At 37.1% G+C, this 24565-nt stretch overlaps 3 protein-coding genes and 7 non-coding genes across 11 annotated transcripts; 5 read left to right on the top strand and 5 right to left on the bottom strand.

The window, feature by feature from the left end:
• Nucleotides 1-750: 750 nt before the first annotated feature.
• Nucleotides 751-947, bottom strand: F56F3.7. Its single transcript, NR_052247.1, has one exon. It is a non-coding gene; the product is annotated as an Unclassified non-coding RNA F56F3.7 (non-coding RNA).
• Nucleotides 948-4021: 3074 nt separating this feature from the next.
• On the bottom strand, nt 4022-4162 carry F56F3.14. Its single transcript, NR_052246.1, has one exon. It is a non-coding gene; the product is annotated as an Unclassified non-coding RNA F56F3.14 (non-coding RNA).
• Nucleotides 4163-7770: 3608 nt separating this feature from the next.
• On the top strand, nt 7771-7920 carry C28A5.8. Its single transcript, NR_052245.1, has one exon. It is a non-coding gene; the product is annotated as an Unclassified non-coding RNA C28A5.8 (non-coding RNA).
• A 735-nt stretch (nt 7921-8655) lies between these two features.
• Nucleotides 8656-8745, bottom strand: C28A5.11. The gene has a single exon (NR_052244.1). It is a non-coding gene; the product is annotated as an Unclassified non-coding RNA C28A5.11 (non-coding RNA).
• On the top strand, nt 8661-8733 carry C28A5.t1. The gene has a single exon. It is a non-coding gene; the product is annotated as a tRNA-Arg (tRNA).
• A 368-nt stretch (nt 8746-9113) lies between the features above and the next one.
• Nucleotides 9114-12419, top strand: ceh-43 (the record flags this gene model as incomplete). 2 transcript variants are annotated; one of them, NM_065503.5, is made up of 5 exons in its annotated part: nt 9114-9342; nt 9822-9951; nt 10010-10085; nt 11483-11695; nt 12041-12419. In NM_065503.5, the coding sequence occupies 5 exons, from the start codon at nt 9114-9116 to the stop codon at nt 12212-12214; spliced, it is 822 nt and encodes a 273-aa protein (NP_497904.1). In that variant the 3' UTR covers nt 12215-12419. The 2 variants fall into 2 exon arrangements, with proteins under 2 accessions (NP_497904.1, NP_001338832.1); NM_001351863.3 differs by having other exon boundaries at nt 11456-11695; nt 12041-12407.
• On the bottom strand, nt 9448-9526 carry C28A5.12. Its single transcript, NR_052243.1, has one exon. It is a non-coding gene; the product is annotated as an Unclassified non-coding RNA C28A5.12 (non-coding RNA).
• On the top strand, nt 9452-9524 carry C28A5.t2. The gene has a single exon. It is a non-coding gene; the product is annotated as a tRNA-Arg (tRNA).
• Nucleotides 12420-14819: 2400 nt separating the features above from the next.
• Nucleotides 14820-16976, bottom strand: nex-3 (Annexin). Its single transcript, NM_065502.4, has 6 exons — nt 16923-16976; nt 16781-16879; nt 16489-16709; nt 15650-16052; nt 15211-15324; nt 14820-15012 (listed from the first exon to the last, which is right to left on the bottom strand). The coding sequence occupies exons 1-6, from the start codon at nt 16962-16964 to the stop codon at nt 14938-14940; spliced, it is 954 nt and encodes a 317-aa protein (NP_497903.1). The 5' UTR covers nt 16965-16976; the 3' UTR covers nt 14820-14937.
• A 2537-nt stretch (nt 16977-19513) lies between these two features.
• Nucleotides 19514-24307, top strand: C28A5.2 (REJ domain-containing protein; the record flags this gene model as incomplete). The annotated part of the gene is made up of 18 exons (NM_001384074.2): nt 19514-19567; nt 19617-19754; nt 19800-19865; nt 19913-20215; nt 20265-20440; nt 20488-20608; nt 20655-20852; nt 20957-21168; nt 21215-21317; nt 21364-21500; nt 21551-22354; nt 22407-22640; nt 22689-22767; nt 22871-23107; nt 23153-23236; nt 23375-23871; nt 23928-24099; nt 24152-24307. The coding sequence occupies 18 exons, from the start codon at nt 19514-19516 to the stop codon at nt 24191-24193; spliced, it is 3657 nt and encodes a 1218-aa protein (NP_001369843.1). The 3' UTR covers nt 24194-24307.
• Between the last annotated feature and the right edge of the window lie 258 nt (nt 24308-24565).

Genomic DNA, 24565 nt, shown 5'->3' with positions numbered 1-24565 from the left:
ATGCCTACGCAATTGGTTTATTGGAAACTGAGAAAGAAAGGGAAACTAAAATCAGATGAAATCTTGATTCTCTATGTTTGTATGACACTGCAGTTTTTCGTAAATTATCTGCCTAGACTTTTACAGCAGATGTCTCCGTTGGTTTTACAGATATCAAAAAATGTTCAACTACAAAAGTATAGAAAACAAAATATCAAACATTTTTTAGTTTAGAACTGTTCATATAGTGGGATTCTGAAAATTAATAAAATGTCTCTGCCTGTTTTTGAATCAAATTTTCCTTATAATTTCATTTTTTTGTAAAGTAGTCCCCTGTTATTCTAACATTTTCAGACCGCCGGTCTTCTCCTTCTTCCTGTTTCAGTTGGCTCATCTTCTCCTGTCACCTGCTCCGGCGGTCATGTAGATGTTTTCAAATGAAACGATGCAGGTGTGAGCACACTTTTTCGGGTGGCGGAAACGGAAGAGTAGCTGGAGATGAGACGATCGTAGGAGACAATATCCCCCTCACCTGTTGCAAATTTTCAGACGTTTTACCGAAAATTTTACTAATAGAATTATGTTCTTCAACTGTGTAGCTGGCAATTTTTCTGAAATCTTGGAAAATGGAAAACATTGGAAATAACCTCAAATACTGCCTTGAAGTTGCCATTTGTAAAAAAATTATGTCTTTTTTGCAAAATCTTTCGAGAGGATTTGCCGCAGAGACCCTATGAGAAAGTCCTGAAAATTTCACAATTCAAAAAAGAAAAAACACTTTTCAAAGGCTTTTATTAAGTACTTACACGTTTGGTACCAAAATTAATCAATAAATCCATGTTTCTCTCCGCTAATTCATAAAAAAACGATTATATTTATAAACGTTAAATTAAAAATATTTAAAGAATCAAATCATAATCGGCAATCTGCAAGAAGTGTGAACAAGTGTGTTTTCAAATGGGATTATCTGAAAATTAAAGAAATTGTTGAAAGATGAGAATCCTTGGATAAAAGACAAAAACCGACGACAAGAAGGAAAGATGAAAAAGATGGGAAAAGTGGACTTTTGGGAAGATGGCATGAAAAGATACGTTGGGTTCACATATTTAGGGAAATTTGGGATATATGAGGATAATGGAAACGTTAATATTAATTTGGATAACAATTTGGGTGAAATGAACCCCAAGAATGAATAAATTCAAGAGGAGCTAGGTTTCTAGGTTTCTCATGACTTGCATTAGAGGTTATTTATACCAAAAAATTAGATGCTCCGGCTCAACTGAAATCCAGTTTGCATGCACCATGTTATGGCAAATTACACAGATAACTCTAATTGGCTGGAAAGCCTGGGATTAAAAAGTGGAACTTGAATTTTTAAGTAAAAACCCCGAAACAGGAATAACTACAACTGTAGTTATTTTCAATTTTGTGTCAGTAGAAGCATATTCTACGTTTTTTTTTTTCGAGTTTTTGGAAATTGTATTGTTTAGACTTTGAGAGCAAACATTTCCGTTAGTTTTACGGATTAAAATGTTCAATTTCAAAATTTTTGAAATGTTAAATTGTGAAAATATAGAGCACAGAATTATACACACTTGTTAGTAATTAACAACGATAAAAATAACAGATATATGAATTGTTAAACTTAAAATCTGGGATATAGGTAAAACTTTAATGGCAGGCAGGCACATTATCTTCATGCCTGCCTGCCTACCTATCAATTTGTTTCTGCATTTTTAGTGTTATTGCGTGCTTTCCTTTCTTCAATAAATTTGTTGAACTGTCGAAAATACTTGCGTGTGTTGCTTCAAAAACAGGCAGGCGAGAATTTTGGAATTCTCGTGCCTACAAAAACTTCATTTTGTGGGCATATTATTTTAGGTACCCAACCTAAAGTCCCTTCCCATTTCTCAAAATTTGTGAAGTTGAATAAGCAAAAAAGGCGAAAAACAAGCCTCTTGTCTACCTTCTTCTTCTTCTTTTCCCTCTTTTTCCTCCGTATTTACAACCATCACCCCCTCCTTCGTCTCATCTACAGTACCCCCAGTAGACCCTCCTCTATTTGGTTTCTTTCTCCAAAAAAATAGAATAAAAAAGAAAAAGACAAGTTTTGACTATATAGATGGAAAGAGGAAACCCTTGTGAGATAGTTAGAAGCAGAGAGATTTTGAGAAATAAAAAATCTCTCTCTCTCTCTCTCTCTCTGTCTTTTCTTTTCCATGTGAAGGAATAATTGTCGGTTTTCTATAGAGAGAGAGAGAGAGAGAGGTAGAGAGAGGGAGAAGACGTGGCGCCCCACACATAATTGCTCCTCTCTGATTCTCCAGAGCCTCTTCAAATCACACACTATTCCTCGAATTTGACTCGCTCTGGGCTTTTTTTTGTCGAAAGGGACGGATTACGGTAGTTTTGAGATAGAAAAGCAGAGAGGGAAGAAGGTCGGGACGACCTCTATCCGGAAGTTGATCGAAAAAAAAGAAGAGGGTACGGTAGGCACTGACCCATTTCAAAGGGACTGGTCAGACCTTCAAAAAACACTTGTTGCCATGTCAATATAATGAGTCACAGACAACAATCAGGTGAAAAATCCAGGAGCTCTACTTTGACGCCATATATATATATCGGTTGTCTTTATCTTTATCAAAAAATGTTTCACTATGAAAATATGAAAAAAAAATTTGGAACTTATTTTGCCGGATAAAAGTTTTTTGATAGGACCAAAAAGAATCGAGATAGAAACTGTTAAAGTGGAGCAAGGAGGTGCGAGTCTAGTACCAACTTATATCTCAATTCATCCTAAATATTTTACAAAATTTTCAATTACAAAAATATTATTAAAAAAACAAACAATTTTCCATTTGGCAACTTTTCGATAAACCCATAGACAACTAACAAGATATGAGCTGCAAAGTTGAAAAAATACGGTAATTTTACACTCTATCGATTTCCGATGATTGATGCCAAAGAAGACACCTTCCTGTGAATCACACACATATGGATGGCATAATGAGCTCCAGATTTTTCAGAGCGATAACTGATGAGCAACCCCTTGATGAACTTTTCAGTTGCGGAAGTTAGAGATCTAGAGATATGTGAGGTGTCATGTGACAGATGGATCTGGAATTGTGGGAACATATGGGTCAGGAGATTAAGATCGGGAAAATAGAGCAGAAAGATGCAAAAAAACCTTTAAAGTCTGAGGAAAACATACACTTTGTAAAAAGTGGGTAGTTTGTCAGGAAATATACAATTTAAAGTTAAAATCTCAATTTTTAGTTTTATATAAAACACTAAATTGGCCCGACCATATAACATGAAATAAAAATGCTCGATGAGAACATGGAGTACTATTAAAACTTAAATTTAGGTGGTAAACGGCCTGGACACCTACAAGGCTACCTACGCCTACTGTGAGCCTACACACAAAGCAGCAAATGTCAGAAGCTGCATAATACGGCTCTGCCGCTCTGATGCCCAACCTACATATAGCCAGAGAATTTTTTGAGGTAGGCAGGTACGTAAGTAGGTAGGCACGCAGGTCTGGACGTGCCTGTCTCCCAAAGAAGTATTTTACATGAAATTGCAAATTTCACACATTTCCAAAAACTTCCACTTCTCGGAGCCTCTTGGATTCGGAAAATGAACGCTTCCAATTCAACCGAAATAGCCTCTAAAGTATATATTGTTTTTATGTTTCATCATCATCATCAACACGATCTCATCATGACAACTCATTATTATCCCCCTCCTCCCGTTCCGTCCCACGCTTCTTCCGTCTGTCCCTTCCCGTTCCATTCCTCGCGCACCATCATCAACAAAAACTGACTTTTATCGAGGTCGTTATTGCACCCATACGATGGCAGGTGTTGACATAACTACCTCTGTGTTCATTTTATGACCCCCAAAAGCTTTTTTTGGGTGGTACCCAATCCCCCAAGAGTTCCTCGCCGAGGCTCCGGAATTCAAGACAATGAAGTCGTGGACACTGCGGGACGTCTCAAGGTGTCCTGTAATTATGAGGAGTACGCAACAATAGAACATGGAGCACATGGAGACATGTTGCATAGGTATGGTCTAATCCTTTCATTCGTTTTGATTCTTTTATTCACTCGAGCATAACAGGCTCTAGTTTTTGTTTTTAACATTGGGAAAATGGAAGCAAAAAAGGTCAAGGAGGTTCATGAAAATGAAAAAACATTTTGAAGAAGTTTAGGCCAAAAACATGGTGCATCGAAGGAAAATCCCTTTTGAGCGACCAAACAACTGTAAATTTGAATGAAGTAGCACCTAGAAGATATGTATAATGCTAAAATTCTTTTTTTTCATTGCTGTGTTGAATTGTTTACTGGAAATTTATATAGGAATATAGCGAGTTTATTCTTTTAAAAACTTTTTTTTTCTTCCATTGAAAGTGTTGAAAAAAATTTTTTTTTGAAGCAGTTTTTGAGCAACGTATCGAAGCTTTCAATGGAAATGAAGGTATTTACAGAAAGAACAGATATTTTCTATATTTTCATACAAATTTCCGGATTGAAACTTTGTCACAGTGGTAAGATAAAGGGGGAGCTTGCCTCTCTTGCGTTTAAAAAATTAAAAAATACACATGACCATTAATTATTACCGCAAAATGACGGAGCCCATAACTTTACCAATAAAAAAATTGCTTCTAATACCATTAAAATCTAACACCTTGTTCTAAATCCCCCACTTGACATGTCTTTGTTTCCCCCCATCCCATACAAAAAAAACCCTTCTCTTTCCGGAATTCTAGGTGTCTCGTAGCACTGGATTAGTACACCTGCTCACTTCCGAAACGTGTTCAAATTTGATTGACACGTGGCATTCTGGACTTTTCGTTTGGGAAGAAACTGTAATTATACAGGAGAACACCGGAAATATTGACAGGTAATTAATAGGAGACTGGAAGATTGAACATCTTGAGGATTTTGAACAAATTATTAAAAATCGATTCGTCTATGTCACAATGTTTACCTGCTTCGTTTTCGAAAATATATTGCTTCCCTAGTTTTTTGGTGGACAGGAAATTCGATTGTCAAAATGATTGACACCCGTGGAAAACCTTTAGATACCCTTTCCGGTGGACATATATAGCTACAGGAGGACCTCCATCATCAAGATAAGACCAGACAGGTGTAGCAGGTGTGTGTGGCAAAAAGATAACAATCTTTGGAAAGGAAGGAAGCTCTTTTGATTGGCGGGAAGCATGGTTAACAGGGGAGAGTCTCTGAGGTTGAATAGTTAGGTTTCCTAGTTCGGTTTCCTAGAAAAACTTTACAATTTTGCGAGAATCACGGATGCATAAGCGGCGTCGCTGATTGGTCTTTTTACAGCACACAGTTTCAGAATTCTGAGAATAGTTTAATTGTGGACTCCTGTTTCTTCCATTAGAGGCCGAAGACCAACTATTTTTGCGAAACATCTTCGAGAATGTTATCAAACAAATGAACATTCAGAAATATCCTTAAAAAATCATACAGTTATCAAAAAGCTTCCGATCCAGCAAACAGGAAGAGCGCCGACCAATCACCGATGCACCAGGTTCGTCGCTGATTGGTCAGCGCTCATTTCATGCGCCAATTTGAAATAGGGCTTGTCTCTGGTGAATTGGTGATTGGTCGGCACAAAAATTCCAATTTTAGCTTGGTCTGCACTCTCTAATCGCGAATAGCCACGAAAAATATATGTTAGATTCATGCTTAATAGAGAAAAGTCTACACATTATTTGACATTTTCTCGGGCACAACTCTGAGAATATCCCCAGTCGCACCTCTTTCATCAACCGACAAAGAAACACCGAACGTAATAAACTCATAGAGGTGCGAATTTTTTTGAAGAAAAATAGTGATATTTTGGGCAAAGTTAAAATGTTAAAATATCTAGCTATGCACAACAAATAATTATTTTAAAAAAGTTAAAAAAAAAAGTTCTAAAACCAAAAAAGTAAAAGGAAGAACGTAGAAGAACGTACTTCAAAGTAGAAAGGTACAAACAATTCATTGCTATTTTCTTGTGTGAAGGCGTGTGTGGATGTTGGATTGGAGCAATTATTCTAATTATTTTTGGTTAGTAATTACCATCGAAATAGAGCATCAAATTATAGAGACGCAGACGAAAAAACGAGTGTTGGTGGAGGCGGAGTCCAAAAAGGGGGTGATTATTTTAATTGTTTGTATACCCTCTTTTAACCTCCGCCTACCGTTTAGTCCAATTAAATATTTCTGGAAGAAGTTGAAGGGCTAGGTAAAACTCTTCCAATTTTTGCTGGAGCAGGGTATGCCATGGTAGGCATGCCTACTTACCTATGTATTTTGAGTTCAGGTGTTTCGATGCTTGAGGCTGTCAGGCGTTTGTGTGCTTACGTGTAAGGACAGACGTGTCTTAGTGAAGGAGCTCCCGTCGAGCTAGACAATTTCAAAGCTGAAAAAGCGTCTCTCAAATATTTCCCGCACTGACGAATTTAATGATACCCTTGACTGGAAATCGCGCGCGCGAGAAGAAAATTATATGTTTTCGGTATTGCTTTCGGCATTTGAACAAGAGCTTTTCTGAGAAAAATATTGATTCAGAGCATTGTACTTTTTGGAAAATTATTCACAAATATTTTTAGACTAGCTCACTGATCTCTTGAGATGAAATACCGACAAAAGAGAATACAAAACTCTTTCACTATAGTGATACCGTAGAACAAAACAAATCCCCTTTCGGCTCGGATTCGCACCTCACGGTCTATTTTCTACTGGCCGCTGGGTTCAATCAATATTCCGATGCATCTCCTCCTTGGCCGAGAGGTTTGATGACCGGATGGATCGAAGAAAGGCAAAAAATTTACGGGAACGTAAATTGATAGATCACATTTTGCTCCATCGAAATTATTCACATATCGCGAACTAACTGTGCGGTACAGTCAATTAATCAGTCAATTTACGGAGCTTTATATCGGGGATTGAATCAGTATAGTATGCATATGGTTTCTCTTCAGCTCCCTGAAATTACAAAAACTCATAGTCATGCTAGTAGAATTTAAGCGAGCGCGGTTAATGAGTAAGCTTTCGAAAACAAGGTGACGTGCCAATAATTATCAGTTACTTATTGGTTGACGCAGCTGGCAAAACGGGATGTACAGATAGAAAGAAGTAAGCCGAAAAGCTCGTTCCTACGAAAAAAATCAGACAATTGAAAAATTGGAACTGTGTGGTGGCTCAATGTCCATTTTAGACTATAGTTAAAATGGAAATACAAAAGAACAGTTGGCGTGAGCATGGCAGATGGTGCCGACGGCAAAACCTTAAAGATTCTGAAGCTGTGAACGAAAAAGTTGGGATTCTTAATTAGGTGACAACTCTTACTGGATTGGAAGAACAGACTTTACCACCTGGATAAAATATGTACAGTTTGGAAGAGCAATAGTGTTACAGAGCTCATATAAGGGATTTGAGGGGATAATTCTGGAATCAGGAATGAATTAGATTTTGGAAGCCATGCTGACACAAAGATGTCTCCCCAAGATGGTACTCGGAAAGGCAGTCATATGTTATCTTCGCCAGGAGTGTGCACGGGCAACTTGCTCAAATGCAAAGGACCAAGATATAGAAACTATCCAAAAAAGCTTCAAAATCAAAAATTCTGAAAATCATGAAAAAATGGGCACGGGAACGCCTCAGTTCCAACTGAAGGAATGATGACGGCCGGCGGTGTGGTGGGGACCGAGAAGATTGAGGCCCTTTTGGCTACACGCAATTACAGCCACAATTCACTATTTCTCTCGCTTTATCCATTCTCTCTACACCACGTACACCCAGCAATTAGCTACAATATAGGGCGGGGTCCCCCTGTTGAGGCACACACACTCTGAAAGATAATTGGGCTAAATTATACCTCAACCATTTTTCTCTACTGCCAGCCTCTCCCCCCGGCACTTTTCCAAAATAATTGTCTTGTCTCTCCCCATCCGCTCTGAAATCATCATTAAACAATTTGATATGTAGGGGATCGAGTTGTGAAAAAGTTTTCAGATAAATCTTCTGATAAGATGGTCACCTAGCGACCCCAATGGCTCCACCCAGAGAATACTGTGTCCAATAGGAGACGACTACTCCGCCCACAACCAACGTACCGCCCATCAGTTTTGAGGTGTCTCCTCTCCACATCCCGCATCGTCTCTCTTCCCCCTTTTGCGATGGTGTGTTGTGCTATGTGTATGTGCCTACTAGTGCCCATTCCCTCCCACCACTACCATCATCATAATCTTCTTCTTCTTCAACTACTTCTTCTTCATCTGAATCTTCTGAATCTTCCATCTCCTCCCTTATTATCCTAATTCATACCTTTCTTCTTTTCCTTCTTCTTTCACTCAAATTTTAGGTAATCGTCTTGTCTCTCTCTCTCTCTCTCAACTGCCATCCATCTGAAATTTTAAATTGCCGTTGATAATTGACCCGAAATTTGTTGAAGTTGGATCTTGTGTGGGGGTGTGAGAAGTTTTTGGGGATCATAATGATAGGGTTATGACTTCGGTGCATCAGTTCAGCTAATTCTAAGTCTTCAAAGTTTATGGTAACTGATTTTTGTTTAAAATGCATGCTAGATGAAAGTTGTTATCGTTATCATGTACTTATCACTTGATGAATTTCCTGTCCAGCTTCTCCATCGCGAAACAATGTGGCCGCGTGGCGCAATGGATAACGCGTCTGCCTACGGAGCAGAAGATTGCAGGTTCGAATCCTGCCGTGGTCGAAACTTTTTTCTCATCTCACATTCGTTTTTTTTTATTTTTGAAAAGTTGATGCTCTTGCTACTACGAAATATTTGTTTGCCACGTCATTACTGATAATGTTATGTTGAATGTCATGGCACTGCTCCTCTGTTTAAACAGTAGAGACTAACTAAACTAACCGAATAATCATGAATCAAAAGTTTTGTCGTCGTTCTCGAAGACTTGCAAAAACCAAAGTGTGAGAACTGCAACCTTTCAAATGGTGTGAGAATTTTAAAAGTTTTCAATTTCATTCATTCTACTTCTTCACCTTTTTGTCCATTTTCAGAGTGTTTATTCCGATTACGTCTCATTTCTTCAGTTCTTAATTTTGTATATTTTTAATTACTTTCTTTTTCAGATGGACCCATCAAAAGGATTCGAATATGTTGCTGGAGATTATTATCAGACATCTGGAGTAGCTCCACCCACAAGCAACGGAGCTGGATCTAACGTTTCCCCTTATTTCCCCTACCATGCTTATCCGACGTCATCAACGAATGGAGCAACTGGTGGTTCTATGTATGGTACACCACAGCAAACGAGTGCCTATGCAATGTATCCTCCTGGGCCAGGAAGCTCACCTGAAGGTATGAAACTCGGAATTGAAAAAGCTTTGGAAATTGCCAACTGCTTTAACTTGGTCTCCTGTTGACACCTAGGAGAGTTGATAAGTACCTTTTTTCATCTTCAAACTGTGGCCGCGTGGCGCAATGGATAACGCGTCTGCCTACGGAGCAGAAGATTGCAGGTTCGAATCCTGCCGTGGTCGAAGCTTGTTAACTAATTTTATTTAAATTTCATTTAAAAATTTCAAAATCTAAACTAAAGATCTTGAAAACACGTCATTGTTCTAGGTTTACCAATATCGTCAAAAGTAAAAGACGTCAAACGCGATCTAACATTAGCACTTGTATCCAATGTGTTACTTTTTCTAGAGTTTCTGACTTTGACTCCAAATATCTAGATCATTAGAAATGGAGGTCTATGATTTGCTTTTGATTTGGTTTCGAAATAGATAGCATCAAAATTAGCACATAAAAGGGGTTATTATAAAAAAAGTTTGCAGAAGCTTTTCCCGAGCACACAACTACAAAAATCGTGGAAGGATGTGAGGCGAAGTACAACGTGAAAGGAAAGAAAATGAGGAAACCACGGACAATTTACAACTCATCACAACTGCAAATGCTTCAGAAAAAGTTTGTTTTTTTCAAAATTATTTAAATTGCAAATTTATTAATTCAAATTCATTTTCAGATTCCAAAAAACACAATATCTGGCGCTTCCGGATCGAGCAGCATTGGCACATGAATTGGGATTATCACAAACTCAGGTAACTATTTTTGTTATTTTGGGGAGATTTTTGTATATAATGCAACTTGCTCGTAAGATATGATGTACTAGGCCCGCATTTTCGAGAAACATTGAAATCTTTGCACGTGAATTAAAAAGGTCCGGTTGCGGTTTGATCTACAAAAATTGCGCGAAATTTATTTAAAATTTTTGTGACTGGCGCGTAAGTATGGTGCATCGGGGTAAGTGTGTTTCGTAATTTAAAATTCTAAAATTTAGTTGAAAATTAACAAATTGGCTGTCAATTTTCGAACAATTTCCGCTTACCCCACTGCCATATCAATGACCTTGACGAAATGCACACCATCATGTAATAATCCAGTCGTAATCTTCCTAATCCCTCGATCCAAGTCCCCCTCCTCCTCTGACACACACGTGTCTTCATTTGATTCACCGTAAAAACAGTACCATTAACTGTGTCTTGAGAAGGTCGTGCATTCCTCCAGTTTTATACGCGCTATTGAGTTTAGAGAATTGAAGAATGTTTGGAAAAGCGGTCGCAATTTTGACATAGATGCTGGTATCGCCTTTTAATTATTGTTTTTGATATCCCGAGGGATATGAAATGAGAAAGCTCTCAACTAACACATAATTATGCCACGTCAATAGGAGAAGAAGCTTTAAGAATACACGCGCTCAGGTGTTAGATGCTTATCGAATTTTGAGAAGTGGGATACGGGTATATCAATCATACCGTAACAGAAACATGTGTCCTGCCAAGATTTTATCTAAAGTCAGCGGAAACGGACGGGGGGCGGACGCCTGATTGACAGGTGTGACACATTGGTATTGGGTGTCCGGAAAATTGTGTGTGGATTTTCTAAACCAATTATTTAAAAGTAGCGTGATCGAAAAAAAATCCGAACCGAGCAAAAAATATGAAAACACAACCTCGATGCACCATGATTTACGCTTCAAATTAGATCGCTAAAACCGGCGTGAAAAATGTGGTGCAATGTTCATAAATCATTCTGCCAAAACTTGAGATTCTGAATCCAGTTTACCCAGTTCATGTTTCTTTCAAAAATTTTGGGGTGATTCTACAGTACACTTGATTCTTGTGGTTAGACATCCAGCCGGTTAGTTCATGAAAAGAGTGAATGTGACCTCTATAGGAATCTTTGCCTCTATTCAACCACATACTAGCGGATGGCTAATTACTCTTCTTTTTCCCTCTCTTCCGTCTTTTCACGGATGTCATACAGGGACACGCAGGGTCTATCTCTCTATGTATACATTGCCCAGTTTTTGCAAAATCGACGGATCGGAAACCAATTGGCACACCGGCCCCGATGTGGGGCTTTTCAATAAAATTGCGCTAAAAATTTAAACAAATCTTTTAAAATTTAGAGAGCACAACCGATCACTGAATTCCAGGTGAAAATCTGGTTCCAAAATCGGCGTTCGAAGCAGAAGAAACAGAAGGGTGGAAGTTCGGATCATGCATCAGATGAAGAAGATGATGATACGGAAGAGTCAAAGCCTGAAAGTCCACCGATGGGAGAATCGGTTATGATTCAGGAGAGCAGTGAGCCAAGAACACTTGTATCTAGTTCAATTAAAACTGAAATGAAAGAGGAATATCCACCGGTTAGTGAAATGTGCTGATTATCTGATAACCAAGTCTAGAAATATTTTGAATAATTCTTTGAAAACTTTTTTGAGTTGCAAAAATCCTTCACCGAAATTTTGCTGTAAAATAAAGCACGGTTTTGCTGTCCGAAAATGCAACCGCCTTCAAGCAGTTTACGTAGGCACAAAAACTCGTGTGTGCCTGCGTGACTGCATTGACAAAAGCACACGCATACGTGTAACAGATACAGGTACGAGTTTGCATAGAAGGCGACCACGCCTGCCTCGTAGGCACGCAGGCAGACACTCTTCGTCTGCTTTCAAGCTCTTTCGCAAAGCATAATAATTCCTAATATTTTTCAGATGACACTCAACGAGCAATATGCTTCTCCTTACCTCTACGGATCCGACTTTTCAACGATTCTCCCACCGTCACAGGGTTTCCCCAACAATGCGCTCTACAATACGGCAGGCGCTTATCCTAGCATTGACTACACAAATGGAGTATACCAGAATACTCTTTACAAGTATGTCTGAGGATATAATATTTCCTTTTTCTTGACTGTCAGTTAATTTAAAAAATTCTTTTTTACAAGGCTCTTGTAGTACCTTGCTAAAATATGTTCACTTTTGAATAAGCTGTCAGCCTAGAAAATATTGATTTTCTCGATGATTTGTGTTTTTTTCTTTCCAAACTTTTCTATGGTCTCATGGTTTTTGATATATAAATCGATATTGAACGTTTGCTTTTTTAAAGTTTTTTACTTGAAAAATGGCAGAATGCCAAGAATTATCAATCGACGAAAAGTTAAATTTTTGTATTTTTGAGTTTCCAGACAAAGTCTCCTAATTTTTTGGCAAATTTCGTATTTAAAATAATTTCTTGACTTTACTATAATCCAATAGTTTCCTGGTTTTATAAACTGTACGGTTTTTTTAATTGTTTGATTTTCTCGGAAAACCCCGATAATTTTTTTTAAATAGAAAAATTGGAAACAAATTCTGAATACACTCTTGGGTGGAGCCAGTATTTAGTCATTTTGCAACTAACTTGAAGATAATTTTGAAACAGAACCGTAAAGAAAAACTTGGTTCTTCTGAGCTTTGCAATTCTCTGTCTAATTTTTACAAAATACAAAGCCGCCTGCTTCTCTACCTACAATGCGACTTGCAGTAAAAAAAATAGGCGGTAGGCACGTAGGCAGGCAAGTAGGCACACAATAATAAAGTAAAACTTTTCCATAATCTGAAAATTTTGCAGCTCTACCAACCCAACATATAAATCACCGCATCATCTGACCTCATCGGCTACACCATATTAGTGCCCCTGCAAGATTCGGCGATAGTCTGCTCATTTTTACATTTTCAAATGCCTTCCAAAACCCTCATTTTCAGGTGTAGAAGACTTTATTATCATTTTAGACATTTGTTTGAGATTTTCATTCAATTTTTTAAAAATTTAAATTTAATGTAACATTTTAAATTCAATTAAAATGAAATCCCAGCTGAATTGAATGATTCTATCAAATAAATGATGTATTCAGAAGGTCCCGTTTGATCTCTAGAAATCGCGGAAAACTAGATTTTTGGCGCGATTCCTTGAGATCAGAGCCAGTTTACTTTCTGAATACTTACTTCTGAAAAAAAAACTTACTTTAACTGTTCAGATCTCTACCGATCTTCTTTAAAACTCCCTTCAACCTGTGTGCTTTTCCTCATTTCTTTAAAACTTTCTTTCCCTTCCTCATGTCTTCAACTCAATTTCACCGATTCCAGTTTTTTTCGTCTTTTCATTTTAATCCAACGGCCAACCGGGTGCCCGTCTTTTTTATTTATAATTAGATTCCTATCATATTGATATACTATCTTTTTTACTGTAAATTGTACTTTTAGTGAATAAAAAATTAAAATCTTCATACTATTTTGCAAATATAAAGAGTTTTTCTTAAAGTTAGCAGCGGATTTGATATTTTACTGTAGATATGATAGTGGTACGGTAGATGTATTGTAGGGAAAAATATTTAGAAATTGTTTTTTTTGTTCAAATGCTAGCTTTTTTTAAATCATGATTCTTTAAACAATTTTATTATAAATTTTTTATGCCAAATAATTTTCTAAAAATTAACACTTTGAAATTCCCGAACAAAAATGTTTTTTGAAAAGTTAAAAATTTGAATTTTTCGTCTAAAGTTGTTTAAACTAAAGTTATAATTTTAACGCTTAAAAATTTTCAATTTTTGCGATTTTTAAAATTTTAAACTCTAACTTTTATGTTGAAAAAAAACGCCGACAAGACACGACAGGCAGGCAGGTAGGCGCCAGGATCCTGCCTGCCTGTCACAAATTCCAAAATTTCAACACTAAATTTCATTGACATTTTCTCAATAAATCACTCATCAGTCTGTTTTCACATACCGCCCGTTCCTCTCATCAAAAGGGGTTTTTCCATCATTTCAACGTGTGTGTGTCGGCGGTGAAATGGCGGAATCGACGGAACGGCGCCTGAATTACGGTGGGAAAAGGGAGGAAATTCAACCCCACCATGACCTCTTCTTCCCCGACAAGACATAGAGAGATGGTTTGAATTATTGCAAAATAGAGCCTGAATGAATAGGAATCGAATGCCGATGAACGAGGAACACGCCAATTTTCGATCCATGTGAGGGTCACTATGAAGAACAAAAGAAATGGAATCTAAAAGGAAACGGAAAAGGCGTCGGGAGGGGACCTTATGGATAATTATAGTCTGCAGTTTTGCTACATAACAAATTTTTGAATTTGATTCAAGGGGAGAATCTTAAAAAGATCAAGAGTTCGTGATGAAACAGAGAATGGCCAAAATTATGGACTGGCACATTAATTGAAACATTGTTCTACAGTGAAATAAATATTTTTCTGCATTTAGTTTAACAGACTTTTAAATGAGTCTAATCAGAAATTCTATAGAAAAATATTTCGATTAATAATCGGGGTTTTGAGGTACAATTGCTTCAGGTCCTGTTCTGTTCTAACCGACTCGGGAGATGTCAGCTGCTCGAAAATCATAAGAAATTTATAATGGGATGTTGACCAGCATTGAACGTGGGACATGTAATGCTAATTTTCAAGAAAACTTTGTGAGCACTTTTTGGAATTGTCGCTTGTCATTTTTCAAACTTTTATTAAAATAAAAACGTTTAGAAATAGATTTTATAAAGTAGTTTCAATGTAAAGCAATTTCAAACAGAAAGCATTTTAATCGATAGTTTGTATTTCATTTTCTAAGGTCTTGGATTTCCCTTGACAAGCATCGTCAAACCATCACGGTATTCTGCCTTGCACTCCTCCTTGATTAGCTGCAATTTTATGAAATTTATAAAGAGAAACCAATATGGTTTTCTATAGAAAATATTACGAACATCGCTCTGGGGATCTTAAATAGAAATTTGTATTTTGAACTGTATTTGGAAATATCAACATATTTTTTGTTCTATTTTCAGTACACATTTTGGCGTAAACGTTGCAGGTAATATCAGTCTACTTGATAGGCTCACCTGAGTCAATGGTTTTCCAAAAAGAGTTTGAAATTCGTGTTCAATGATCACCAAATCATTTTCCGATCGGGATACCAGAATACGAATAAGATCCTTGTCACGTGTTCCCATTCCCTGAAAACATGAATATTTCCTGAACTTTGAGGGTTTTTATCTAGAATGTTTTTAGCGTTACCAGCTTTAGTTTAACTCTTTTCCTATATCTTCATAGTTGATTAATTTTATCTAAAGCCTTACGCCTACACGCGTGCCTACTACATTGCTTACTTCTGTGCCTACTTCCGTGCCTACGTAGGAAGTTAAGCACGATATGTGTGTAGACTTGTGAAAGTTCCTACATGTAACAAAAAGATAAATGTTTAAATCAAATCAGGAAATTTTTGTCATTTACCTAAAGTCAAATTTCTCTGAACTAAGATTTCAAATATCTTGCACCTACCTTGGTTGCCAAATGAATCGAATTTGCAAAATATCGAGGCTTATTTCTCGAAGTCTCAATAAGAGACAACACCAAATTCTTGAAATCTCCGCTGAGCTCCTTGTCAATAAGTTTCTGGAACTCTTTTCCAGATTGTCTCTCGACTTCTTCAATAACTTTTTGAATATGAGCTCCATTGCATGTTGCAAAGATCTTGAACGCATCGAATTTTTCGACTCCAGACTTTTTGTCAAAACTTTTCAGAATTTGAGCAGCGTGAGGCCCAACTTTGAATGTATCAGCGAATCCACCTTCTTCGCGTTTTGCTTGGAGAATGACAATGAGAAGACGCCGGAAGTCTCCAGAAGTATCAGCAGAAATTGCATCTTCCAATGATTTGGAGTAAGTCATGAAGTAAGTGTTTCTAGAAAAAACATATGTTGATATTAATTTTTTTAAGGACATTTTCTAGAAAACAACTTTAAAATTATCATTGGGTTCGTTTTCGGGAGACCTAACTAGCTTTCAAAAGCCTACGCACAGGAATTACGACTGATTCATACTTTTGAAATCTCCGCCTTTCTGCGTGCCTACGTTATACCTTGCTTCGGGACCTACATCAAGACTGTCTGCCTATGCCTTATTCATAACCATAGTGCTGTCTGGGTTATGTTTGTCTACCCACGGACCTACCTTATGCCTGCCTAAGTGCCTACTCTGCACCAAATCGCTGCCTACCTATGTGTTTTCACGTTCCCGCCTGATGTCTATACCATGCCTACTTCCCAATTGTTTCTGTTGTTGTAAAATTTAGTTTTGACTTCAAGCTTCTAATTTCGAAAAACTTTTTAAAAACTAACTTCGCCGCTTCAATTTCCTCGTTAGTCCTAGTTGTCAGAATTTCGATCAAATTTTTCTCATTTGTTCCAAGACCCTTCACAGATCGATTCAGCTCAGTCACGTCTAGTTTAGTAGGAGTTTGAAGTAGAGCAACGAGAAAATCTTCGAAATCTCCAGAAAATGCTTTTTTGATTTCATCTTCCAAATCCTTTCCGTAACGAGTTTTGTAGGGTGTGCGGATCTGGAAATATGGAGCTTTTAGACATAGGCAGGTGAGTAGGCAGGCATGCCTACCTACCATTAAAATCTTACCATCTGTCTCTGTGTATTATTAACCGAAACCAAGATTTCCAAAATCTTCAGTTTCTCCTTGTTTCTAAGAGCCTTCTCTAGTTGCTCCGAGGCGGCAACCTACAATTTTCGGCTTAACTTTACTAGTTTCCCACAGGCTTACCTCATCAAAATACGGCTTGAAATGGATCTTTGCAGTTGCCATTATGTCGGTTTTCTAGAACTTTGAGGTATATATTTCAGGTAGACTTTTTGAGGTATTTGGATAATGGGAGAATTGAATGTGGTAAAGAATTTTGCACTTTTGGATCAGGGATTACACGACAGTTCAATATAGTACAAAGAAAAAGTGAACCGAATTTGCTTGTAAAATATGATGTATCAAGTATGTGTGAACACGGCCAATGCATCAAATTTTATGAGCAAATCTATAGAATGTGGGAAGTGCAGTACTTTCTGAATGCTTTATTGATAGCGTTTCAGATTTATTTTTTTTAGGATTTTTAAAGTAAATATTTTAATTTTCCTAAAACGCCTAATAGCTCCCTATGAGGCTGGCAGAATTCAAGATTCTCGTAATTTCGCAGTTGGATAATATTTTTTATTTATTTTCTTCGTAGGGAAGTTTCAAGTATTACGTCCACCAATGAGTGTAAATATTTGTGAAACATTGAAAAGAAGTCTGCAAAATAGTGGAAAATTGACGTCAGTTCATCTTTGATTCCTACTTTTTAAACGGAAATAAAATTAAATTGAAAGAGATTCATAACTGGTTATGCTTCGAAAATAAGGCAGAAATATATTGAGAACGAAATAACTGCGATGAGTCATTTGAAACTGTCTGAACACTTTTATTGTCCACAAAAATAGGGAGTGGTTTTTCGAAAAAGAGACCTTCGAAAAGAAAAGAGATGTGATGATGAGTCAGTGGAATTTTAGAAAAGAAATTTTGAAATACTTTTGATTTCGAAATTAAATAGAATTTTTGGGGAAACTTTCCTAACTTTGACAATTAGAAAATTTAACAATTTTGCTACAAAAAAAATTATAGCTTATTATTTGTCATTGGTATTTTTTAAGGTATTCTGGGAAATTCAAACATTTTCGTTATTTTTCTAGAATTTTGCGTGAAAAATGATGAAAAATTAAAATTAAAATTGAATCAAAAACCGTTTTCTTCCCACTATATCATGTCACTATATCATGCACTTCTTAACTTAATTTTAAAATTAAAAAGAAATATTAAAAGCAACAGAAAAGTGGAAAAAACTTGAATTTACGGTTTTACCTAACGAGACCCAATGTTTAGGGGCGGAGCGTTTAAAATTGGCGTTGGGGCGAGATTGATTTTCGATTTCGAAAGGCGTTTTTTGCGTCCCCCTAATATGACTTTTGATTTTTTTTTTTTGCAAAATAGATTCTTGCACGAAAATTTTCGGGAATATTGTTACAGAACACTTGTGAGGAAATTTGAATGTTTCACTATCACATTATTCACGAAAATTGACAGAAATATAAAGGTCTGAGAATATTATGAAAACTTATTATTTAAAATTCTGCTCAAAAATCGCAAAATAAATGCTCTGCGGATATATTGAAATTCCAAGTTCTATAAAATTGCAAAAACTTGTGAAATACCTGCCCAAATGCGAACAGATCATCATTTTCGTGTCTTTTCAAAAAGGTTGGCAGACACTTTGAAAGAGAAAGTGAGGATATTCGGAACGAATTCAATTGAAATGGTCACGGTTGAAAAGGAATTATACATTATTGATGCTAGTTAGGATATGTATAGGCTTCTATTGTGAATTACAATTGAGATCAATTTAGAGAAAATATTCTTCAAAAATATCGTATATAAATGTTGAAAAATAGAAGAACAAACTGTCTCAATATCTCAAATGTTAACTAAACAAGCAAAAGTTCTCGTTTTTTTTTTCTGCAAAGAGTCATCGAAAACTATAATAAAAAATGGGAAGAAAGAATGAGGAAATGTGTTTGTAAATAAAAAAAGAATTGGGAGAAAGTTCAAACAAATAGACATTCGAATCGTTTGTTTAAACTTCTTGAGTTTGTCCTTGTTTGATGGTGGAGTACTGTCAATGGGAGATTTTAGCAAGAGTGGAAAAATCACCAAAATCTGGGATTTTTTAAACTTAATGTCATTATTACATTTTTCTTTAAAGCAGGAGTATCGCCTGTGGGGAAATAGTCAAAAACTACATATATAGTGGCAAAAGGACCAAATATCATGGAAAAACTTTGGAAGCAGCTGGAAAGTGAGAACTGAGAAGTTTCAGACCAACTCCGCCCTTTTTTCTTTGAATTTGCTTAGGTTCGCAAAAACTTGAAATTAGCATCAAAATGTTTTATGGCTTATTTCTGTACAGTTCAAAATTCGACATATCATCGTCTACACCAAACGAACAAGTCTTCACAACAATTTTAATTCCACCGTTGTAGGCCTGAAAATTTCAATCCGGTTACAGTCACACTTAAAGGTGCATGCATGTCGGTTCACAGGTCTCACCACGCCACCAGTGCATGCCTGCTCGGTCCAAACGGAGATTTTCCCATTTTTCGCTTTCATTTAGCTAATTTTTTTGTTAAAAAGTGATTTCTAAATTTGAAAATAGTGAAATTCGGTTAAATCTTCAGCGTAAAGTGTTCAGATTTGCTTTGGACTTCTTTAAAACATTTTTAATTCAGATTTACGAGTTTCTGTGACTTGCCGATGATTATCACCGCAAAACAATGCATTTTTATAAATACGGCGTTTTGATTGATCAGCTCAGAGATTCGTTTGAGGTATTTTCTTTAATTATTTTTAATTAGTTCGTAAAATCATTATTTTCAGTGGAGAGTCGCATTCTTGGATGGATCTGTCAGTGATCATTGTTGCATCACCGTTCCTTCGGAAAAGTTTAACTTTCCGCCGACTCCAGGAGCAACTGTTAAAGCCAAATTTGAACACGCGAACAGCTTTTTGCCATCGGTATCATATTAATTATGAGTAACTTTCTCAATTTAAAATGTTCAGCTTGTCGCACAATGTGGCAGTTTTGAATGGTTTCGTGATGTAACGGTGGTGAATTCCAAAGTTGTGGTATGAAAATCGAATTATTTTACCATTTTACAATCAACTTGTTTCAGATCTTCGCTATTGTGCACTTCTCAAATGAATGTCTAGAAAGAGATCCATTTAAAATAAATGGAATGGATTACAGCATTATCGAGAACGAGAATACGGACTTTCAAAAGATTGTACTTCCAACTCGTGTGCTTCAAACCTCAATCACAAGTAGATCAAATTTGCAAAACACCGACACTCCTTTTATTTATCGAATCGGCGTATGCTGGGAGCCAATAAGTTTTGAAAACGGCGTGACTGTCAATTGGAGATATTATGCTGATTTTCCAATTACTCCCATTTTCGAGCTCTACTACAGAGAAACCGTACGTTGAGCTAAGAGCCTTAAAGCAAAATATACAACCGATTTTTCAGACTTTGCCTTATATCGCCGAGTCAATGGTATATGGAGTTTTGGAAGGAGTCGTTATCGCTGAAAATGATCACGGAGCACTTTTTTGGACACCGAAAATGGGATGCGCCATTTTACCAAGCACGTCTCTTGACACTCCAATGCCTTCCCTCGGAAGTGTTCATGTGATTCTCGTAAAGTGAGTAATTGGTAAGTATGTTAATATCATAAAATCATTTTCTTCAGACGATGTATCCCCGAAAATTCGTTTGGTTTCTCTTGCTCATACGAGTTACTCTCCAGTTTTCGTTCAACGGAATGGCCGAATCTGAAAGTCATCACTGATCAGATCACCAGAAAAGTATACGTGAGTTACCCAGCATTCGTTTCGTCAAACAATTGAAATATTTCAGATTGAAGCGAATGCAAGCTGCCGCAGTATGATGGAGAATCAAGACTTTCCAAGTATGAATGTTCCACATATCGGGAAAGTGTTCAGAGGTTTACAACAGTACCGTGATAAACTTTCTGCCGGTCATCTCTACGATTTTCGAATGGAATTTCAGAAAGAAGAAGGCTCCTTCGTGCCAACGATTGTGGATCTATGCCTGGTACATACTTTGAAAAAATAATATAAAGGACTCCAAGATAAATGAAAGCAACTAAATCTTGATACTGCTCCTTGTTGTGTGATTTTTAATTGCTTTAATTTCAGGAAGAGGACGAGATGGTTGATTGTCGAGTCGTCTACATTTCCAATGAAACGAGCACTTATTTTGCAGTTCTGGATCCGTCAAGTAACTCGTTTGATCGCTTCAAACAGAGCATCGATTACATTGCAATCCCATTCCGAGTATTGTTTTGTGCTAATGGTGTACATGTGAAGAATGAGGAATTGTTACTGAATTCGTACAAGGTCAGAGTTAGGTAAGGTAAAAACTGAGATATCCATTATTAATAATTGAATTTCCAGAGTTCCGAGAAACCGTCACGACGTTGTGAATGCCATTCACGTTGAACACGTTATTCAAAGTCCAAAAGATCCAGCATATTTTATAACGAATGGCTCCGTATGGGTATGGAATATTATTCAACTTTTAATAACAACATTTTTCTTTTCAGCTTCGAACTACGGTTAAATTTCAAAACGCCTCCAGATACGAGCTTCTCTGTCCTCTCCTCGAGCAGAAGATTATCGATGTGAATGGTGTCACTGCAGCGATGTCTCTGACACAAGAATTCACGGTCCACGCTCAATTGTTAGTAATTTTTATTTGAATTATCTGTGAGATAATTATTTTTCTTTCAGCGTTTTGATGGAGAGAAACGTTCCTGTTTTTGTTGTTCGGCAACTGGCTTCAACTGTTCGTGAGCATCCGAGAACGACGAATTACCCATCCAGAAGTCTCAATTTGTCTTACGAAGTTTCCGGAGCTTTGGCAAGAACCAATCCAAACGGTCAATTATCAGCTGCTGATAATAACATTGTCTTAATTAACGATTCCATCAGTTTGGATCACAATCTGCCCGACACCGGAGAATATCCAACAATTCTGAACGAGTCATCATTCGAAAGACAGCTCTTGTTCGACAATCAAAGTATCGCGGATAGTGCTTCAACTTCCGGAGATTTCATTTTAACGGAATCAGTTTATGAATCATCCAGTGCTGCTTCAACTTGTACAGTCATCGACAGAAACGACGCGAGATTTTCTGCGTTAAATGATGACTCCAATATTCTCATCTCCGAATCCTGGCTTGATTCGACAAATCAGCATTCAGAAACAACTATGGATACTCCTGAGATCATAACTGAGTCTTTCTACGAATCCACTCATGATCAAGCTTCTAGTCGTGCATCAACTGTGGACAGACTAGCTTCAGATGTTGATAAAATTAGCATTGGTCGTCCTGATTATTCACCTCCACCAAGACGTCGAATATTCGGATACAGTACTCCCGGTGATAGAGTAAGACCGAGAAACAGTTATGGCTCGAGTTCCAGTGGATCATTAAACGGACGCCCAAAACGTCGTGCTCCATATGGATTCAGGCAGATCAGGAATATCACGCCGCATAATGTGCTACTGAGAGATATTATCTATAATAATATGTAAGTTCAAAATCGTTATAAATTTTCGTGTCTTGATTATTCATATTTTCAGAAACAATCGAAAAATGTTTGTTGAACAGAATAAAAATGCCATTCTCAAATGCTGGAATCGTTTACCGCTGGCGCAAGTGACACGAACGAAGAAAATCTTCTGTACAGTAATCGCCGTCGAAAGCATCAAATTTCCACCATCATTTGATGATACTTGCATCAAAGGACTCGTACGTTTCGCTGTTGTATATGATGATATGAACGTCAAGAACACGTCTGTCGTTGTTCCGATCGGGTATATATTAATGTAAAGTTTTCTCAAAGTTAATACTAAAAATTTTAGAGGAAATTTCAATAATCTGCCGAAATCGTTCCAGTTAGGGGATGCGTATAAAGTTTTCCACTTTTCATCCTACAAAGATGTAAGTTTGCTTTTCTAACTTGCAATGGACCTTCTGATTCACTGATGATAGTTGAATTTCTGATTAATACGAAGCTTTTTGTCCTAATTGTTGCGTTTTTCAGCTCATTTGTCGGATCGGAGGATTTTCGCACGGCCTCAATGGAGAATTGAGTCGCGTGGCTCCAGTGAATTGTATTTCCAACCCCGAAACAGTGAATGGTCGGTACGGACAAAGATATTTGAGATGTACTGTAAATGCAGCGAGACCAGCGATTTCAGAAATCGAAAGTGATGTTTTCGAATTGTGGACAGTCCATGGTCTTCCTGGATTCATCATTGTGGAAAAAGTCCCACTCTTGGTCAGTTTATTTTCTTTTTTGATGTTGACTTTTTTATCATTCCAGATGAACCATTTGAATAAAGAACCAATTAATCCAGATGTGCACCATCAACATATGTATACTTGCATTATTGAGCCCCTGGCTGGAGTGAGTTTACGTTTAGCTATTTCCATAGAAACACTGCAAAAATGAGATTTCATATTTCACAAACCTCTTTTTTCGGAATTTATCTCTGCCGTATCTCTCTATATGTTCTGGGTTTATATCATTTACTTTTTGTTTCAGGGCCCTGTGGAAGCTTCAATTCTCAAAGATGTTAAAGAAGGTGAAGACATTTGCATATTCTGGAGACTTGTCGTCGAGTTTTCCGATACTGTTCCACTTCCCAGATTAAAGGAAAAAACTGACAAGGTTGTGCCACAGATAAGAACAGAACCGGTGCAAAGTGGCACTTTTTCTGTGGACGACTACGGATGTTGGGAAACTTTACGAATCAATTCGATTTTGGCTCAAGAGAAGCTTGACAGAATGCGGGCCGTTGGCGATCCAAGAGTTAAGATGATTGACGGACCAGATTTGAGACCAGAAATCGAGGTTCGAAAGGTCGATGTGAATACGAGACGAGAGAAAATGTTCGCAGCGTTTGATGCACTTCTGGAGAAGTTGCCACAACTTCACAGCGAAGGAATTCTCGGATACGTCCTGGAGGATGATTTACGAGTAAAGATTAAAAAATTGACGCCAATGAACGATAATAATCATAAATTTACATTCACATTCAGGTGAGTTCGAAATAAAACTTTTAGATGTATTTATCATATTATCCTGATTCTTTCAGAAACGGCTCGCTGGAAATCGGTGTGAATTACCTCACGGATATGCTCACTAGAGGAAAAATATACAAAGTGATGAATGAGATGAAAAAACATGTTCCTCTGCTTAAGGTGTTGTCAGATTGCATCGGTCTCAATACAACTTATATCAAAAAAACTGATGCAGTGAAGATGATGGTTAGTTCTAAATTTCAGTACTGTTCACGCATAATTATCTATTTATTTTCAGTTGCATTACATGTACCGAAACGAGCTACACACGTATTTGTGAGAAATCGACATAATTTTGATAGTTTCTTTTTTTATCCGCTTTCAATTGCCAGAAAACCCTTTATTTTTTCTTTTTTTTTCACTTTCTTCTTCAATAAAACCCATTTTGTTCTTAATTTGTCTTGTTCGACATTTACCAAATTGGAAATTGGGAGTTATTTAAAACCATGTAGTTTTTCAGTCTCAGAATTAATTTCCTCCAATTAAACTAATTTTAGTCACCATTTCCGTCGTTGTAGGCCTGAAATGTTTATCTCGGTTACTGTAGTTTTTCAAGGTGCATGCATTCCCACTCGAAGGTCTCACAGCGACCCGCCCGTGCAACCTTTTGTTTTTGATTCCAACGAACTCTTATCCTACATTTATTTCGTTG

The sequence above is a fragment of the Caenorhabditis elegans genome, chromosome III (genome assembly GCF_000002985.6).
Source record: "Caenorhabditis elegans chromosome III".
NCBI classification, from domain to species: Eukaryota; Metazoa; Nematoda; class Chromadorea; order Rhabditida; family Rhabditidae; genus Caenorhabditis; species Caenorhabditis elegans.
The sequence above is the reverse complement of the archived record's forward strand: the minus strand, read 5'-3'. Positions and strand labels throughout refer to the sequence as shown.